Source organism: Anabrus simplex, chromosome 8, assembly GCF_040414725.1.
Source record: "Anabrus simplex isolate iqAnaSimp1 chromosome 8, ASM4041472v1, whole genome shotgun sequence".
Lineage (NCBI taxonomy): Eukaryota > Metazoa > Arthropoda > Insecta > Orthoptera > Tettigoniidae > Anabrus > Anabrus simplex.
In genome coordinates this window covers 116,930,369-116,951,894 of record NC_090272.1, presented here as the reverse complement: position 1 = coordinate 116,951,894, position 21,526 = coordinate 116,930,369, and the positions used below count along the sequence as shown (strand labels likewise).

The 21,526-nt window shown below is 37.8% G+C and overlaps 1 protein-coding gene across 1 annotated transcript in view; it reads right to left on the bottom strand.

Annotated features, from left to right (window-relative positions):
• The window catches only part of LOC137501865 (terpene synthase-like), a 63,084-nt gene that overhangs the window by 14,629 nt on the left and 26,929 nt on the right, over positions 1 to 21,526 (bottom strand). The window contains exons 3-5 of the mRNA XM_068228979.1: positions 19,260 to 19,525; positions 979 to 1,118; positions 792 to 894 (exon numbers count right to left, since the gene is read on the bottom strand). Of these exons, the coding sequence (XP_068085080.1) occupies positions 792 to 894; positions 979 to 1,118; positions 19,260 to 19,525 (509 nt within the window). The remainder of the gene's footprint in view (positions 1 to 791; positions 895 to 978; positions 1,119 to 19,259; positions 19,526 to 21,526) is intronic.

The following is a 21,526-nucleotide window of genomic DNA, read 5'->3' as shown; positions in this document are numbered from 1 at the left end:
AATTGTTTTCCATTTCAATATGACATATGGGGACAGTTTTCTTCCATCTACGGTTGCACAAAGCATAACTGTAAACTCAGCATCAAAACCTAGGTGAGCCAGGAGTGTGTTGCCAACCTTGATGCAAATAAAACCCATACCCCAATCTCATGCCTCAAATTTTTAAAAAAATATGCGGGGATTATTCGCGTAAATACGGTATATCACAAACGAACCCATCACATTAGACTAAACAAGCCTAGTTCAGATATAAAAGTTGTTCCTATCAACAGATAATGACTGCATTTCCAATTGTATCTAAATGTTTATTCCCTTAAAAATACAGTAATTTGTATCCAAATTTCACACTATACCCAAGTAAACAGTTCAAGAGAATTTCCTATTCTTACCATCTAGAGCAGGGCCTCTCAAACGCCCAGAATCTCATGGGTGCAAACTGAGGCTCAGAGCTCCTGTGCACAGTGCATCGGTCCCACTGGGCTCAGCTCGGACCAATGCTTTGTCTCTGGGCTACTTGGCTAAGCTCGGCTCAATTCGACTCAGATTTGGAGTGCTATGGGGCAGGTGAGGAAGAGGAAGACAGGCAGAGTGAGCGAGACAGGCGTGGGGAAAGGGAGAGACAGCGCTATTGCTCCAAATCGAGGAGTGGGGGTCTGCACTCTGGTCAACCAAGTGAAGTCGTCTTTTGCACCGTGCACAGCGCAATACACTGGTGCATGCACCCTGAGCGGCCCTGATCTAGAGAAGTGCAAAGAAGCATAAAGTATAAATTTAACTGTAAGAAAGGATACGCATGACCTGATTGTCATCAGGTTGACTTTTGATAGCATGAATGATTGGGAAACTGAATTTGCCCTCAGTCAGATCTTCACAGAAGCTTTTATTTTCGGAGTACTGAAAGAAAAGAACAAAAATAACAAGATAAAATGTTTTCTTCAAAAGCCTATCAGTTATGAAAGAACATGTTTTACAACTTACTTCTTGAAGACACAAGTTGCAGTAATCATCTCTTATCTGGAAGTACAGTCCCAGGATTCCTGTGAGCTTTGTAAAGTCAGCCTTATTGTCACTGAACAACTGCATCAGTCTGATAGCAAGCATGAAGAGGCCCCCAGTTTCTGAAGAGAAAGGTACATGATAACATTATTAAGCAAAAATAACTAGCAAGTTATTAGAACCATGGGCAAACCACTTTTGAAAAAATAATTTTTTGTTTTTGATTCAAAATTGTTACTTAAACAAAGCTTACAATATTTAATCCAAGAGTACAGGAAAAATGCTGTCCAATAATCATTGGCAGTGATAAAGGGGATCAGCAGAATTAAAATGATGACTGGAACCAACTCTCTAGCCTGCAATTTTCATCCAGAGTCAACTGCTCCCTTATAGATTTCATTCCAAAGACTGAACAATGTTCCCACAATAACAAAATGCAGTATGACACTCACAGCTGTATATTTCATCCATGAAACTGCTAGTCAGTTAATTGTTTCAAGAATGTATATCATTACTTTGCTCTGATCAACAACATTCAGGAAATGAAGGTAACAATACAATCTGCCCAGTATTAAGTTTCCCACAGTCCCTTGCTATTTTGAATAGAACACTGAAACAGTTACACCATTTTTTCACATCCTGGAACTTGGTATATGGATGACTATTATACTGGGTCTTCATGAATCGAGGCTTAATAATACATACCAAAATTATGATCTATAAAGCTATTATCATGATCATTTTCACTTTGGATGCGCTTGTGAACGGTCGGCTGTTGAGAGAGCTCTTGCATTATTGTAGTGATAAAGTAGTTAAAACCTATTGAAATTGTTTAATTTTGTGTGTGTGTGATCCATTTAGTGCTATTTATATATTGGTGTTTAGTGCTTGTTGGTAGAAACTGGGAATAGTGATATTTATTTGAATTTTATAACAAGTAATTCAGTTGGTGTTCAGTAGATTATGTTTTCTGGGTTAAGTAGGCTAGCTAGGTGTACCTAACTTGTTTCGAATTTTGGTTTAAGAAATACTTTAGGTAATAATATTAACTTCCGAAAAAATATTTTTAAATATCTGTAGGTTCGCTGGTATAATACTTACAAAGGCAGATTATCATAAGGAGTTGTAACTCATTGTAACTTCCGCCGCAACTTTTCTGGTATTTCGTATAGATATCCGTTCAACTATCATGAAGGTAATAATTTATTAAATTAAATAACACGATACACCTTTAAACTTCAATTTTTTTTTTTAAAGTTAAAGAGTTATACACGGTAATTTCACTGGAGAATTACGGTACTTAACAGTTTTTGGATTGTTGGCGATTGTTGTTATATGCACAGGGTAGTTTTGTAAAACAAATACAAAATCAGCTGATTATTTTATTCCGATAATTTGTAGTCTAAGTTCCCTGCATACTTCGTACTTTCCACCTTCGTTTATTTATCGAGGAAAAGTTCACCCCTTAACTGGGTAGCAGCTGTCGCAGGAGTAATGGGTTTGACACCTTTAGGTGTTCTTGTACTTCTAAATGTGTTCTTACATAGGGTTAGCTACCTATAGGCGTCTGGCTTTCTCAATCACTTCTCCCATCTACTACCGTAATTTAAAACTAATTCCATTCATATTAGAGGTGATTATTGCTGTCCTATTCATTTTTATCCAGTCTCACGCCAGTCGGGTAGTTCGCTCCTAGGCGGCAGTCCAACAGCTGTCTCGTGTTGCTTCGTGCGGTCCGCGCCAAATTCTTCGTAAATAATTTATTTGTGTATACGTACATTTAAATTACTAAATTTGTGAGTTGTTGTTGTTATGATACAGTTGTTTTGTGAACTCCATTGTCCATATTCTGATAACTTTTTGTAAACTGCTCTGTATATGGTGGTAAACTGTTCCATGAGACGTGAACATGGCTTGGTTAGGAAAGACATTGAATTATCTGAGAATCCGCCGACCGGAAGTAGGAATCACTCAAGAAAATATTGTGTTGTGTGCCTGTAAAACCAGAGGCGACGGGAAACTGTCTACTGCTGTGAGGAATGTGACGTGGCACTTTGTACTTGCCCGTGCTTCTGTATTTACCACACTGTGCGCAATTTCTGAGTGACCTATGAACCAGAAAGTATGTAGAAACTATTGATGCATATCTAAAAACTTGAAAAATGTCATCATAATAATGAAAGGAACACTTTTTATATTCACTTTTGTATGAACACACTGTGTATTAATGTATATGTTTATGGGTTTACAAGAAAAACGGTAATAACGTAATGCTATTGAATTTCGACGACTATATCACCAATAATTTAAATAAATCAAGTAAAATATACTTTTCTGTTGAGTATTTACATCTGCCGCACGCTACTGTACCCATTCCAAAAGTGCACGTTGCGCTGAATAATTACCCACTGGCTGGTTGACGCTATGAAACTATTCCCCAGTTAAGAGGTAATAATCAAATTTCTATATCCCAATAATATTTCAGTTCAAGTCCCCGGCATAGTTTTGACAGAAATTATTGTAGACAACTTATTTTTCAGCATTTAAGGACACTTTTATTCTCTGTCCCGTGTAGCAGGGAAAATAATAGTAATCCACCAGCGGTAAAAATTCATATAATCACATATAAGCTGAGAATTGTAGTGTAGATACGGTATATACCATATCTTACCTGCTAGATTCGTGTGTATCTTTCGTGTGCATCTATTTGAGCATAGTACTAATAATAATTTTTTACCGGGCGAGTTGGCCGTGCGCGTAGAGACGCGCGGCTGTGAGCTTGCATCCGGGAGATAGTAGGTTCGAATCCCACTATCGGCAGCCCTGAAGATGGTTTTCCGTGGTTTCCCATTTTCACACCAGGCAAATGCTGGGGCTGTACCTTAAATAAGGCCACGGCCGCTTCCTTCCAACTCCTAGGCCTTTCCTATCCCACTGTCGCCATAAGACCTATCTGTGTCGGTGCGATGTAAAGCCCCTAGCAAAAAAAAAAAAAATAATAATTTGTCTAAGCAATTAGCTTTGTTGGTAATCTTTGAGTAGTTCTTGCAAATTTCAAACTTGCAATTTTCATTTCTGTTTGTGCTTAGTAGTGACATACGAAACCGGTATTGTAATTAGGATACGTCTGAATGTAGTTTAAAATTATTGCAGTGTACTGTACAGTACTGTAGTATACAAGTAATATCTTATTAGAATTTAGCGTGCTTATTTTATTATTGTAAAATATTTGTGTAGTATAGGAGAGGTATCCGTAGAAAATCTCTTACTAAAAATTCTGTTGTTGTAATTAGGATAGGCTTACTTGCAGTTTAGAATTGCATAATTCTTGTGTATTCCTTTCGGTATTCAGTAATGAACAGCAGCTTTTATCCTGTTAGGGTGTTATAGGATAATTTTTTTTTTTTTTGCTAGGGGCTTTACGTCGCACCGATACAGATAGGTCTTACGGCGACGATGGGACAGGAAAGGGCTAGGAGTGGGAAGGAAGCGGCCGTGGCCTTAATTAAGGTACAGCCCCAGCATTTGCCTGGTGTGAAAATGGGAAACCACGGAAAACCATTTTCAAGGCTGCCGACAGTGGGATTCGAACCTACTATGTCCCGAATACTGGATACCAGCCGCACTTAAGCGACTGCAGCTATCGAGCTCGGTAGGATAAAAAAAAATAGAGTACGACTAAGTACCAGTAGTATTGTAGTGTAGTCTTATATTAATTACCTTATTGTTATGTGATCTTTGAGTACTATCCCAGACAATATTTCCCTCCATTCATTTCTTTTTTTGCTCGTAAGTTATTTTATTTTTTCCTTTTCTTCTCATTTTTATCCGTAAAGAATGGCTAAGGGGTGCAAGTGTAGGAACTGTGGGTGTGGCGAGGCATTGAGGAGTATGAGGGAGGAGTTGGAGAGTTTGAGGGAGATAATTAGGATTCTCACAGAACACAGACTTCCCAAAAATGTACAGGTTACAGTAGGTGTAAAAGAGGGAGGGGAAGGAAACGGGGAAATTGTAGAAGACAGGTACTCTAATATACTAAGGGGAAGGAGATTGCAGACTAAGGGCTCTATTCAGGATCAGAATTCAGGACAGGTGTCTGTGAGAAATCGGTACGAGTCAATCCAGGTAGAACAACACAGGGAAGATGAGGAACGGAACGGTTGCTGAAATTTGTGGAAGTAGGTGGAAAGGAAAAGGTAGGAAAGGGAAATGTAGAGTAGAGGATAGGAAAAGACAGGTGGAACAGGGTCATGGGAAGGAGAAAAGGGAGGAGGAAGTAGCTTCTGCAGCTCTCAGGAAAGACAAGGCTGACCAGGAGGGGAGGGGATCAAATGAGGTGGGTAGGATTGAGGCTCTGGTCTTGGGGGATTCCATCGTTAGACATGTGGGGAAAGTGTGAGGAGGAAAGGGAACCAGGGTAGAGTGTTATCCAGGAAATAGGTTTAGGCAGATGTTGAGGAAAGTAGAAGAGAAGGAGGAGAGGAAGGAGAAGGTGGTAGTATTTCACATTGGTACCAACAACGTAAGGCAAGCAGGTAAAAGTACCAACATAGTTGGAATGTGTGGGATCTGGCACATGCAGCATGGATGACTTTAACGAAGTAGAGATTGTTATCAGTGGAATACTGTGTAGGAGGGATACTGACTGGAGGATGATTGGGGATTTAAATGAGACTATGGAGTGGGTATGTGGGAAACTGGGAGTGAAATTTCTAGATCCTAATGGGTAGGAGATAGGGATCAGCGCTCAGATGGCCTTCACTTAAACTGCAGTGGTACGTATAAGTTAGGAAATTTGTTTGAAAGGGTAATAGGGAGGTACATTCAGGGAAATAGTGTGGCCTAGGGAGCAGTGATAAGGGAACAGAGAACTGGAAATCAAGTAGCAATAACATAAAAATAGTGTTGAACTGTAAAGAAAGGAATAGAACTAAGTAATTTAATAGATATATATTTACCACATATTATAACAGGAGTTGAATAACGGCTGAGAAATGATATAATGGATGTAGAAATTTTCTCATGGAATTGGAGTGTGGATCGTAGACATAGGAATGGTGGGAGGAGGAGTATTCATTCCGGTGAAAGAAGAAATTGTAAGCTACGAAAAACTTAAAGATGAGACACATGAAATTCTAGGTGTAAGGCTCATTTCTAAAGATAATAGGCAACTCGATATCTTTTGAGTGTACAGACCGGGAAGGGGTAGCGCTGACACGGATTCAGAATTATTTGATAAGATAATCAGCTATGTGGGAAACGACATGGAAAGGAATGCGATTGTAGTGGGAGATCTGAATTTACCAGATGTCAATTGGGAAGTAAATGCGAATGACAGGAAGCATGACCAACAAATGGCACATAAGCTAATATGGGAAGGACAGCTGATTCAGAAGGTGATGGAACCAACTCGAGGGAAAAATATCCTGGACGTGGTCCTGGTAAAACCAGATGAGCACTATAGAGAAACTGAAGTAATAGATGGTATTAGAGATCATGAAGCTGTTTTTGTCATAGTTAAAAATAAATGTGATAGAAAGGAAAGTCTTAAAAGCAGGACTATCAGGCAGTACCATAAGGCTGATAAAGCAGGCATGAGGCAGTCTTTAAAAAGTAACTATGATCAGTGGAAAATGGTAAATAAAAATGTAAACGGACTCTGGGATGGGTTGAAGGCAATTTTTGAGGAATGTGAAAAAAAGTTTGTACCTTTAAAGGTGGTAAGGAATGGTAAAGACCCACCTTAATATAATAGAGAAATAAAGAGACTAAGAAGGAGGGGCAGATTGAAAAGGAATAGAGTTAGAAATGGCTGTGGAAGTAAGGAGAAATTGAAGGAACTTACTAGGAAATTGAATCTAGCAAAGAAGGCAGCTAACGATAACATGATGCCAAGCATAATTGGCAGTCATACAAATTTTAGTAAAAAATTGAAGGGTATATACAGGTATTTTAAGGCAGAAACAGGTTCCGAGAAGGACATTCCAGGAATAATTAATGAACAAGGGGAGTGTGTATGTTAGGATATTCAAAAGGCAAAAGTATTCAGTCAGCACTATGTAAAGATTGTTGGTTACAAGGATAATATCCAGACAGAGGAGGAGACTAATGCTAAAGAAGTATTAAAATTTACATACGATAACAATGACATTTACAATAAGATACAAAAGTTGAAAACTAGAAAAGCGGCTGGAATTAATAAGATTTCTGGGGATATACTAAAGACAATGGGTTGGGATATAGTACCATATCTGAAGTATAGTATGCGCACCTTTCCTTGAGCCCTAGTTCCCATTCAGCACTATGGAGCTCAGGGCTCAAGAAAAAGTTTACGTACTATACTTATTTGATTATTGTCTGCTTGAAGGAACTATACCAAATGAATGGAGAGTAGCTATAGTAACCCCTGTGTATAAAGGAAAGGGTGATAGACATAAAGCTGAAAATTACAGGCAAGTAAGTTTGACATGCGTTGCATGTAAGCTTTGGGAAAGCATTCTTTCTGATTATATTAGACATTTTTGTGAAATTAATAACTGGTTCGATAGAAGGCAGTTCGGTTTTAGGAAAGGTTATTCCACTGAAGCTCAACTTGTCGGATTCCAGCAAGATATAGCATATATCTTGGATTCAGGAGGTCAAATGGACTGTATCGTGATTGACCTGTCTAAAGCATTTGATAGGGTGGATCATGGGAGACTACTGGCAAAAATGAGTGCAACTGGACTAGACAAAAGAGTGACTGAATGGGTTGCTATATTTATAGAAAATAGACCTCAGGCAATTACAGTAGCATAGCTTTATCTGACCCTGTAATAATTAAGAGGGGAATTCCTCAAGGCAGTATTACTGGACCTTTATGTTTTCTTATATATATAAATGATATGAGTAAAGAAGTGGAATCAGAGGTGAGGATTTTGCAGATGATGTTATTCTGTATAGAGTAACAAATAAGTTACAAGATTGTCAGCAACTGCAACGTGACCTCGATAATGTTGTGAGATGGACAGCAGGCAATGGTATGTTGATATACGGGGTTAAAAGTCGGGTTGTGAGTTTCACATATAGGAAAAGTCCTCTCAGTTTTAATTGCCGAGTTGATGGGGTGAAAGTTCCTTTTGGGGATCATTGTAAGTATCTAGGCATTAATATAAGGAAAGATCTTCATTGGGGTAATCACATAAATGGGATTGTAAATAAAGGGTACAAATATCTGCACATGGTTATGAGGGTGTTTAGGGGTTGTAGTAAGGATGTAAAGGAGAGGGCATGTAAGTCTCTGGTAAGACCCCAACTAGAGTATGGTTCCAGTGTATGAGACCCTCACCAGGCTTACCTGATTCAAGAACTGGAAAAAACACAAAGAAAAGCAGCTTGATTTGTTCTGGGTGATTTCCGACAAAAGAGTACCTAGCGTTACAAAAATGTTGCAAAGTTTGGGCTGGGAAGAATCGGGAGAAAGAAGACGAGCTGCTCGACTAGCCTAAGTGGTATGTTCCGAGGTGTCAGCAGAGAGATGGCGTGGAATGACATTAGTAGGCCTATACGAATAAGTTTGAGTGGCGTAGGAAAGATCACAATATGAAGATAAAGTTGGAATTCAAGAGATCAAATTGGGGCAAATATTCATTTATAGGAAGGGGAGTTAGGGATTTCTTTGAAATCATTTAAGAAAAGGCTAGGAAAACAACAGATGGGGAATCTGCCACCTGGGCGACTGCCCTAAGTGCAGATCAGTATTGATCGATTTATTTATGGTTGTGAAATTGCAGTCGGTAACCTTCGCTTGGCCAAGTATGCATATTGCACACACACACACACACCAGCAGGGGAACTCCTACTGTAAATTTTCAAGTTTTTCTGTGCCATTTTCGTGCATCATTACTTCAATGCTTTGCGAGACACATCTGTCAAGAAGTAAGTATAAATATCCACCTAATCGATACTTTATTAATGCCTCAGGCAAAATTGAATAAAATTAAAACTTACAGGACATGTTTCGACCACTTAGTGGTCCTCTTCAGCTGTATAAATAAAGAACTGAAAAGAAAAACATTGACAATAAGCACAAATAAACGTTCTTTGGAGACTCCTTTGATAAAAATGGAGGTCATCAGAATAGGTCATCTTGCCTCTCGTTCTTGTTTGGAAAAGATGTTTATTCTGCGCTCTCTAGAGGGTCTGTCTTTGAGCGCGACCTGGTGAAGTAACGATGTGATACAGTTTGACAATTCATGGAAAGCTCTGGAGAGAAGGGAAGTAGAGTTTTATCGCCATCTAAAATAACATGTGAGGGAGGAGGGAGATTGGGCTGTGCTTCTGCGATGTCGTGTTTGATTATATCTCTTGTTCGTCTAGTCTGTTTCATGTCTACCCATTCTAAGTATTTGCTAATATTCTCATATAAGATGTTTTTATGCTCGTTGTGTTCGTTGAGATTCTCTTCACCGTTTTCCAATTTATCAAGAACGATGTGGATGTTTTCCAGGTTGTTCATAAGATTACCTTTATTAATCATACAGATAATTTGAAGGTCCTGTTTTATATTGGTGAATTTGTGGTTGGACTCTTTCATATGGGATCCCATGGCAGAGAATCTTTTGTATCTTTCAGCATTGATGTGTTCTTGATATCTAATTGAGAAGTTCCTTCCAGATTGTCCCACGTAAGTTTTTTTACATTGAGCACAAGTCAGCTTATAAATACCCGATTCCTGGAATTCGTCATCTTTAAGTTTATTAGCTTTATTATGACTAAAGAATCTATGTTTCTTGTTGTTGTTCGTAGAGAAGGCTACCTTGGTATTGTGTTTCTTGAATAAGTTGGTGATTTCGTAAATCTGCGGGTTATTAAAGGTGAATTTTACATATCCTTTTTCTTTTTCTGAATATGAAGATAAAGTTGGAATTCAAGAGATCAAATTGGGGCAAATATTCATTTATAGGAAGGGGAGTTAGGGATTTCTTTGAAATCATTAAAAAAAAGGCTAGGAAAACAACAGATGGGGAATCTGCCACCTGGGCGACTGCCCTAAATGCAGATCATTCGTCAACAGGCTCTACATAATGGTTTCAGTTTGAAATTCATCAATAAAATCATCACTAAATGCAAATACCAACAACAAATTAAACTTAAACAGCATTCAGAAAAAGAAAAAGGATATGTAAAATTCACCTTTAATAACCCGCAGATTTACGAAATCACCAACTTATTCAAGAAACACAATACCAAGGTAGCCTTCTCTACGAGCAACAACACGAAACATAGATTCTTTAGTCATAATAAAGCTAATAAACTTAAAGATGACGAATTCCAGGAATCGGGTATTTATAAGCTGACTTGTGCTCAATGTAAAAAAACTTACGTGGGACAATCTGGAAGGAACTTCTCAATTAGATATCAAGAACACGTCAATGCTGAAAGATACAAAAGATTCTCTGCCATGGGATCCCATATGAAAGAGTCCAAACACAAATTCACCAATATAAAACAGGACCTTCAAATTATCTGTATGATTAATAAAGGTAATCTTATGAACAACCTGGAAAACATCCACATCGTTCTTGATAAATTGGAAAAGGGTGAAGAGAATCTCAACGAAAACAACGAGCATAAAAACATCTTATATGAGAATATTAGTAAATACTTAGAATGGGTAGACATGAAACAGACTAGACGAACAAGAGATATAATCAAACACGACATCGCAGAAGCACAGCCCAATCTCCCTCCTCCCTCACATGTTATTTTAGATGGCGATAAAACTCTACTTCCCTTCTCTCCAGAGCTTTCCATGAATTGTCAAACTGTATCACATCGTCACTTCACCAGGTCGCGCTCAAAGACAGACCCTCTAGAGAGCGCAGAATAAACATCTTTTCCAAACAAGAACGAAAGGCAAGATGACCTATTCTGATGACCTCCATTTTTATCAAAGGAGTCTCCAAAGAACGTTTATTTGTGCTTATTGTCAATGATTTTCTTTTCAGTTCTTTATTTATACAGCTGAAGAGGACCACTAAGTGGTCGAAACATGTCCTGTAAGTTTTAATTTTATTCAATTTTGCCTGAGGCATTAATAAAGTATCGATTAGGTGGATATTTATACTTACTTCTTGATTAAACATCGATACGGTCATGAAATGGACAACTTGTAAGACACATCTGTCTCGAATTAGAGAGGAGCTTCCCTGTTTTCCAGTAACTTTAAAAAAATTATGCATTACCTCGCTGATTAAGGAATTTTTTTTACTTACATGTCATCTAATCTAGATTTATTTATTCAAAGGACATTTGGGCTATTCTTAATGGGCTTCTTCAATTTCATTCTACACTGGTCTGTTTCAGTGATTGATGTCTTCCACACAATTGGATCCAGGCAATAAACTTACAGAGTTCTTCAGTTTTTCCCCATTAAGTGCATGCTTATTTTATGTTTGGCCAATTTTACTGTGTGTCTTTAAACACTGGATTTCTTGTTAACTTGTCTTCAACAGCTGAGGATGACCCTCACATAGTAATGAAATATGTACTGTAAATGTAAATGATTTTAATGTATCCTTTTCTGAATATTGATTGTAATGAAAAGGTGGACTACTACTCTTCTAATTAACATCAAAGACCAAATATGAAATGTACGTATTTCTTGTAAAGATGTGCCTCTTCACTTTGTATAACTAGTGTGATGATGATGATGAGTGACGATGCTTGTTGTTTAAAGGGGCCTAACATCTATGTCATCAGCCCCTAATGGTACTAAATGAGACAAAATGTAATAAAAATTTAAAAGTAAAAAATCATGCGCTGACCAGAATTCAAAACGTGATGACAAAGAATGAATGAATATGAATTTAAAACAATCAGTGAATCTGATCTGCAATGCCCCACATTCCCAGAAACTATCGCAAAACAATAGTATTACTGATCAAGGGACTGCCTTTAAAGCACAATCCTGAATCGATGATGATTGTTGTCCAAAGGGGTCCAAAATCCAGGTCATCAGCCCCTCATAACAGTACGTATCGCTAGCAAAGCCCAACCATAGTACTTGTTATGTTGCGGTACTAATCAAAGTAGCGTAGACTTGCGGTATTCCACACTATGGTACTACTCACAGGTAATGTATTATGCACACAACGCAGACCTATAGTGTTTCTCACATTACGGCGCCACTTACAGGCAACGCAAACCTATGGTGTTCCTCACATAGCTGTACTAATCACAGGGAATCGTACTATCTCATGGTGTTCCTCACATAGTGGGTACTAATCATAGGCAACGCCAACCCACGCTGTCGCTCATATAGTGGTACTAACCACAGGCAATGCCAAGACCCGTGGTGTTTCTTACATAATGGTACTAATTACAGGCAATGTAAGCCCGTGGTGTTCCGCATGTAGTGGTACTAATTACGGGTACTGTAAACCTCATTCTGATTCACCCTGTTGCTACTAATCACAAACCTATTGTGTACCGAACATAGTGGTACTAGATTCACAATTAAGTATTTATTTATTTTCCACCTAGTCGATACAATGATTGCTTAAGGCAATTTTTAATGGTCAAAAGTGGTACATGTTTCGTATATTATCAACATCTTCAGCCACATAACACTGTTTAGATGAAAAAATATATAAAATTGACAAAGTAATGCTTTAGAGGAAGTGTCCTTAAAATTGTTTTAATCTTGTCAATCTTATGTTAATTTTAAGTGTCATCCATGAATCTCAACCAAAATATTATCCCTTTAATGTTATTGGTGGTGTTGGGATAACTACATTTCTTTGCATAGCCACTCATGTTATATTACATTTGTGCAATTCCACGCATGTAACGATATTTTAACCCGTGCAGTTCTGGACTCTGTGATTCACATCGTATTCATGTTTATGTTATTTTATGACTCAAGATTGACAAGATGCCAATTTGCCGTGTCACAAGATTCATAGACCTTTTGTCCACTGATTTTATTGTGTCCTTACCATATTTTCGATGATTTTGTGTGTGATTGAAGATGTCCCGAAAAAGGACGAAACTTGTATCACCAATATAATTTAATGTAGTCTTATTAATAAAGACGACTATGGCATTTTATAGGTGGAACATTTGTTGTTAAGATATTCACAGGTTAATACTTTTTGACAATACGGGCTCAAATATGACGTTTATCACATGCAATGTTGATTCCTTTAACAGTGAAGTATTGCATCATTTTTGAATGTTCTGGAAACAGTGAAACTCCTTTCTGATTTGAGACAGAGGTTAGTCTCCCATAGCATTGAAGTAATGGTGTATGAAAGTGGCATAGAAGAACTTTAAGATTGAGTGGTGTTGTATGAAAACTTACAGTTGAAGTTCCCCTGCCCCTGTCTCTCTCTCTCTCTCTCTCTCTCTCTCTCTCTCTCGTGGTTTTTTCCTTTTTCCCCTTTGCTTCTGATATCACGCAAAGCATTTCCAGGGAGATAGTGGGTCTTCTTCATTGGACTTGGTCTCAGGCTGCCTGTAATGATTCTGCAGATCTCATGCAGGGCCACATCAGTCTGCTAAGCATGGGGCCAACTTGTGCCATACTGAGTAGGCATATTCTCCAGCGGAGTAACGTAGGGCTAGACGTGTTGTTCTAAACTTTTGGGGATGAATACCCCAGAGTTGTACCTGCCAATTTCCAAAATAGGCTATTTCTAGAAGAGAACTTTTTGTCTTACTATCAAATAGTGCTCCCTCAAGTTTAGTGCATGTTCCAGCATAGCACCAGTATATCTTTGGGGGAAGCAGTGGTCAAGCTGAACTCTTTGCTAATAATTGCATGCTTCCTCTTAGTCCATATTTGTCTTATGTGGAATGCACACACCTGGATCTTACTTGGATAAGGCTTCAGTTGGTTTATTTCGTAATATATGCCAAGTTGCTCTAATGGATTAATCAGGTCTTTTTCTGCAACTTCAGAATGATAGGCCTGGATGCCTAGGCCTAAATCTTTGACAGAAATGAAACTCTTTGGTCCTTTAGGCTGTGGTTGGTCATTGTTATGGACCTAGAAAACCATCGGTGCTAACACATTTCCTTGACTCGGGCTATTCTGTTTGGTTCTCCAACAGCTACATTGTCCTTGAAAGTCTACAAGAAACTGGTGATTCTGCGGGACAGAAGCGATCACGTTTATTATTCCAACATCATTAATGGGCATCATCAGTGATATTTCTTTATTTCAAAGCCATCTTCTATGTGCTGGGTTAAGTGCAGACTTTGGGATGTGTGGTTCCTCCCTGGTCTGAAACCTGCTTGCCGAGGTATAAGAAGTGGTTCAATGACATCTGTTAGGCAATTCAGAATTATCTGTTCTAATATTTTGTACAGATGGCAAAGAATAGAAATTGGTCTGTAGCTTTTGTGATCTGAAGGTTCTTTACCTGGTTTGAGTACTGCAACCACTTATGCCATCTGCCAAATTTTAGGCATCTTGTAGGAAGCTACACACTCATCATATCCCCCCTGTGGGTGGGGAACGCAGACAAAGAATACACCTGAGGTATCCCTTGCCGGTCGTAAGAGGTGACTAAAAGGGGTGACCAAGGGATGATCGAATTAGAACCATGAGATTACTTGTAATTAGTACCATCATGCAGGGGTCGCCTTTACTTGCGAGTAGTACCACTATTACATAAAATCAGCTTCAATAGATTCACAATTAAGTATTTATTTATTTTCCACCTAGTCGATACAATGATTGCTTAAGGCAATTTTTAATGGTCAAAAGTGGTACATGTTTCGTATATTATCAACATCTTCAGCCACATAACACTGTTTAGATGAAAAAATATATAAAATTGTAACAATGTAGCTGTTGGAGAACCAAACAGAATAGCCCGAGTCAAGGAAATGTGTTAGCACCGATGGTTTTCTAGGTCCATAACAATGACCAACCACAGCCTAAAGGACCAAAGAGTTTCATTTCTGTCAAAGATTTAGGCCTAGGCATCCAGGCCTATCATTCTGAAGTTGCAGAAAAAGACCTGATTAATCCATTAGAGCAACTTGGCATATATTACGAAATAAACCAACTGAAGCCTTATCCAAGTAAGATCCAGGTGTGTGCATTCCACATAAGACAAATATGGACTAAGAGGAAGCATGCAATTATTAGCAAAGAGTTCAGCTTGACCACTGCTTCCCCCAAAGATATACTGGTGCTATGCTGGAACATGCACTAAACTTGAGGGAGCACTATTTGATAGTAAGACAAAAAGTTCTCTTCTAGAAATAGCCTATTTTGGAAATTGGCAGGTACAACTCTGGGGTATTCATCCCCAAAAGTTTAGAACAACACGTCTAGCCCTACGTTACTCCGCTGGAGAATATGCCTACTCAGTATGGCACAAGTTGGCCCCATGCTTAGCAGACTGATGTGGCCCTGCATGAGATCTGCAGAATCATTACAGGCAGCCTGAGACCAAGTCCAATGAAGAAGACCCACTATCTCCCTGGAAATGCTTTGCGTGATATCAGAAGCAAAGGGGAAAAAGGAAAAAACCACGAGAGAGAGAGAGAGAGAGAGAGAGAGAGAGACAGGGGCAGGGGAACTTCAACTGTAAGTTTTCATACAACACCACTCAATCTTAAAGTTCTTCTATGCCACTTTCATACACCATTACTTCAATGCTATGGGAGACTAACCTCTGTCTCAAATCAGAAAGGAGTTTCACTGTTTCCAGAACATTCAAAAATGATGCAATACTTCACTGTTAAAGGAATCAACATTGCATGTGATAAACGTCATATTTGAGCCCGTATTGTCAAAAAGTATTAACCTGTGAATATCTTAACAACAAATGTTCCACCTATAAAATGCCATAGTCGTCTTTATTAATAAGACTACATTAAATTATATTGGTGATACAAGTTTCGTCCTTTTTCGGGACATCTTCAATCACACACAAAATCATCGAAAATATGGTAAGGACACAATAAAATCAGTGGACAAAAGGTCTATGAATCTTGTGACACGGCAAATTGGCATCTTGTCAATCTTGAGTCATAAAATAACATAAACATGAATACGATGTGAATCACAGAGTCCAGAACTGCACGGGTTAAAATATCGTTACATGCGTGGAATTGCACAAATGTAATATAACATGAGTGGCTATGCAAAGAAATGTAGTTATCCCAACACCACCAATAACATTAAAGGGATAATATTTTGGTTGAGATTCATGGATGACACTTGACACATTTACAATAATTGATCACAGCATTCCTAATGGTATTTCCTTTTTCTAAACAAGGATGACATTCCAGTGGGCAAAAATACTCAAACTGCAAGTCTTACCCTAAAGGAAATTATTCTAAAACTAGTAATATAAATGCAGACGAGATACAATAAGTATCAGCCTTAAGGCCCTAGCTTCAAGTTTCGTCACAATGCCACACACACATTTACACAAGGAGTCATTGGATATCACATTCAAAGTACCGGTAAAGTATATTTTTCCGTTGCAAAATATAACCAAAATATAACAAAAATAATTTTTAAAAAAGGTAAAATATGCATTTACGTGCCCTATAAAATAAGGCTAAATATGCTCAGAAACGTCCAATTCATACTTAATTCCAACAAATAGCTAAACATGGAATACAGGAAAAACATGGACATTTTCTGAACATCCAAACCCTAATGATGACCTAAGATACTGTGAAAGTAAGTAGAATGTAGCACACTTTTCCTTTTGTTGTTTCTTATTTTCTGTAGTAATCTGTGTAATATAGTACTCGCTGGCTCCAGGATGGCTTACAAATTCAGAAGGAAGATTTTACAATAAACTTTCAAGAATGTTACTATCAATTATAGGAACATATATTTAAACAGTGAAATTAATATACTAGCCTTCAAACTAAAAGTCAGAATGACAATACAAAAAAAAAAATTAAAGTCAGTGGCGAATACAGAACATATTTTTTTGGAGGGGAGCCAAGATTAATGTAAGGTTAGGTTAAGTAATTTTAAGAGGTCAGATGATTTCAAACACTTTAGAAAGGAAAAAAGAAACTTTGATTTGGGCTGATTCATACATACATACAGTACACCAATGATTACAAAACAAAGTCCAGGTTTCTTGGTACACTTGCAAACTTACCAAGAACTTCATCACTAACTATAATGTCTCTGTGGATAGAGAGTAAAGCAAGCCCTACTTTCAGATGTGCTGTTCCTTAAGTAAGTCTTCTTAGGCTAGAGAAAGTTCTTTCTACGATTCCTACAGAAACAGGAAGAACTGCAAGTAATTTGAGAAGGGTATAAATGTTGGGGAAGAAAGTCTTGCACATTTTTCTAGAGAACTTACAGCCATTTTTGGAAGATTTGAAGGGTTTTCCTGACTCCACTTTTCTTTCCACAACATAAACTCACTTTGCACAATCTCTTTATGTGACAGATCTTCTTCGTAGAAACTAAAAGCAGCCTCCAGTGAACCGAAATCTGTTATGATACACAACTCTGGAAGGATGTTTTGTAAGGATGCAACTGTCTCCTTGTGAGATTCAAAGCGTTCTTTTAGTGAGTTATAAAAATTGTCCAGGTATGGCACATAAACAGCTACTCGATAGTATTCTTCTTCTGTGGTGCAAGGGACGTTGCTACGTGCTGTTTGAAGGCGGCAAATTCTTGGAATCTCTTCTTTAATGTCAAGTTTGGCAGCGAATAACTTTACTTGATTATACAAGGCTTTAAATGAGTCATCAGCATTTTCCCTCTCCTTCGACAGAAGGTGTAAAACACTTGTGACGTTAGTCAAGGCCTGTGGAAGATCTATATTTTTGTTTTGAAACTGCTCAGATAAGTTATGCGTGGTTGATAGTATCCGGCTCCAAACAAAAAGATTAACAAGAAATGCAAATTGACTAATAGCACTACTTAGAATGTGAGCCTTAGATGCTGAATCACTTAATTTCTCTTCTAATTTGCAAAGGGAGAGAAAGATAGGCTGCAAAATATCTTTAAATAAAATTACTGAGTCGAGCCTTTCTACCTATCAGGTTTCGCACAGTGAAATAAGTTTCTTTTTCTTTTGTTCTGGACAACATTCAGAAATCATTGATTTCAATATTTTGGTTCTTTTGGCTGACATATGAAAGAATCCACAGACTTCTTTTATGACACCTATACAGTTTCTTACAGAAGGTATTTTGCTCACATCTGACAAATATAAATTTAGAGTGTGTATACAGGGCCAACGGTAGCTTTTCTCTGATGGAAGCTTGTAATCCTCTGAATTGCCCGCTCATCGTGGCAGCGCCATCATACCCTTGGCCTCTTATTTTGTTTAGGTCAAGCCCTAATGTTGACAAGGTCTCTAATATTGTGTTGGCCAAACCTGCTCCAGTGACGTCATAAATGGGGACGAATGTCAGAAAATCTTCTCTGATTTTGAAAGTTTGGTCTTCTATGTAACGTACACGGAGAGAAAAATGTTCAATTTGGCTGATGTCAGTGGTTTCATCTGCTAAAACGGAATACAAAACAGACTTTCTGAGATTTTCTACAATTTTTGATTGCATTAAGTGACCAAATGTGTTAAGTTCGTTTTGAATGAAAGAACTTGTGTACATTGTCTTCCCACCACTGGTCGTTAATATTATCTCCACTGTTGGCTCGGTATCTCAACAACGATCGAAAATTCCCATCATTTTGGTCCGGTTCTTCGTCCAGTCACAATGACCCCTTAGAGCTGTTTGCTGCCACCCGCTAAGTCATATTGTTTGTATTATAGGAATTAGCCATTTTCTATTATTCTCAATATCCAGTCTTCTTTGGACATTTACTTGATTGATAACACTTTCAGCCTTTTTCTTAACTATAACTTTTGTATTTTCAGTGATCAAAACACATTTCTTATGATAGGAAAAGTTTTCATGTTTGCTAGACATTTCCCTGGCTTTTTTAAGATTGGTAAAAGCATGAGTGACCAATGCCCCTGCTACTTGGTGATCTCCTTTCCTTACATTTTCGGTATGGGAAAATAACATGCAGTACTTACAAAAAGGTCCAGATTTTTCCTCTGAATAAGCTAACCAGGTAAATTCTCCTAGCCCTTTTGCACATGATTCATTAAAATAATTCTGATAACGGTACTTATTTTTTTCTTTATATTCATTATTTCAGCAGGCCCCCTGCCCCCCCCCCCCCTTGTATACGCCCCTGATTAAAATATGCAAATCAAACAGCAAGAAGTTTGACTAAACAAAAATGGAGCAGAAAGGTGTCTTACTTCGTATCGTCATCTGACGATACTCTTCTTCCGAAGGGCACGTGTAGTTGTCTCTCCAGTATATTTCCATGCCTTGCCCGCGATGAAGTTCCAGCAACTGTTCAGTATAAACAGTTGTTCCATCAGGGTGATTAAGGCTCAAGACTCGCTCAAGAGCAAGGAAGAGAACATAGTTTGCTGCATTTATGACGCTTGCTACGCCATATATGGAATGTGCCACAGGTATTCCTCTTCTAAGGACTGAGTTATCCTGAATATCATCAATACTGAAAGCAAATAAAAAAACCAGTGAGTTTTCAGAAACTTACCCTTCAAAATAAAATACAGTAGTTCGTTAGCCTAATGTTTACCAATTTTCCCAAGGTTTCATATTTTTTACTGACCTGTCATTGTGTTTATCGTATTAAGCCTTTTTTAGTTTGTACATTCCTATCATTCTATATACGACTTGATTTGTCACTTGTTAGTTCCTTTCTTATATCGACTACGCCTAGTTAGGTTCCGTTTTGCCTTCTGTGATTGTCCTGTGTTCCTCATCTTTAATTATTCATCATTATTTATTTATTTTTATTTGTTAACAGATAGCTTTATATCGCACTGACACAGATAGGTCTTATGGCGATGTGGGATAGGAGTGGGAATGAAGTGGCCGTGGCCTTAAATAAGGTACAGCCCCAGCATTTGCCTGGTGTAAAAAAGGGAAACCACAGAAAACCAACCATCTTAGGGGCTGCTGACAGTGAGATTCGAACCCACTAACCTCCTGAATGCAAGCTCACAGCTGCGCATCGCTAACCGTACAGTCAACTAGCTCAGCTCTTTATCTTTCTGCCTCTACTCTTTCCGTGACTTGAGCTAGCATTCTTCTTATCTTACACTTCCCATATACAGAATGAAGACCACTCAAGTGGTCAGTACGTATATTACATAATCACTTACATGCTTCGTAGCTGTTTCCATGCACCTGCTTTGTTTGACATTTCTTTACCTTTTTTCATATGATTTGAGTTTATTTGTGGATTTGAACCTTTGTAAATCTACAGAGTAATTTTACATTAGTTACTTGAATTGTATGTTTGTAGATATGCTTTAGTTTATGCTTTGTCGATCTGGCAGTTTAAAAAAAAAAGGAAACTTTGATAATAAAAATGGCCCCTCAATGAGTGTAGATGCCTGCCCTCCCAATGAAGCTGGGTAACAGAAACAAACTTCCCAGAGGCTGAAAAGAAATGAATGTACAAGAATTGGGATTGATAAAAAGAGAACCCATCTATTGAAAACAGTAGTGTATAAAGATGTGGAGATGGTCCTTATATGCTCGTGTTTTCATGTTTATCTTTGTCTCCCCTTTCCATTGCCCCCTCTACCCACAGTGATCTGCCATTGTGTTTATCCTCTTATGTGTTCCTTTTTGTGTTCCTGTCTCTCTATATATGATAGTTCTAAAGTAAGTTAACTGAAACTGATTCATTTATATACTACAGAAGCTGACTAATTTCTTGCCGCAGCTTCCAATATTATATGTACCAATTCAAGATCATCACACAATAACTTACAACAACATACATGACAGGAAATGGAAATATTCCACTACAATAAAATTTCATATCATCGTACACTCTAATGATCTAACAGAATAAAGATCAATAGTTTAAACAAGACTTCTCTTGATAATTTCAGATTTTAGAAATATTTTTTAGAAAGCCAGTGAATACACTAAATTACATACCAAGAATTAAGGTAAAGGTAGGAGATGCAATCAGTCAACAGAGGAAGGATGTGGATAAGGAGCACACAATAACAACAGATTGCCCATTAAGATCACTCAAAATGTGCTGAAAAGGAAACAAATTTCAAACTGTGAACCATATGACCAACTACTTAAGAATGCTTTATAAATTATTGTAAAAATAAGTACCAATAAAAATAAAACAGGAAACAGAAAGCTTTCAATAAACTGTATGATAATAAAACAATTATATGTAAACAGGCAATTAATATAGTTTTCAATATACTGAAGGATACTCCAAAAGTAATTTAGTGAACAATAACTAAGAAAGCTACTCAGAGAAAAAAATGGTACCTTGTGGTTATATAAAACTTCTTAGAACCCCCTTCTGTTTTTTCTTTTTTAAATTTTGGTTTAAATCTAATAATATATTGTTTACACTCCGTCAATAGAGAGAGAAGGTATCTGTGAGCAAGATAGGTTGTAATGGAGACAGAAGGGAAATCCTGTGTAGTGGCAGGATAAAAAGCAACCAACA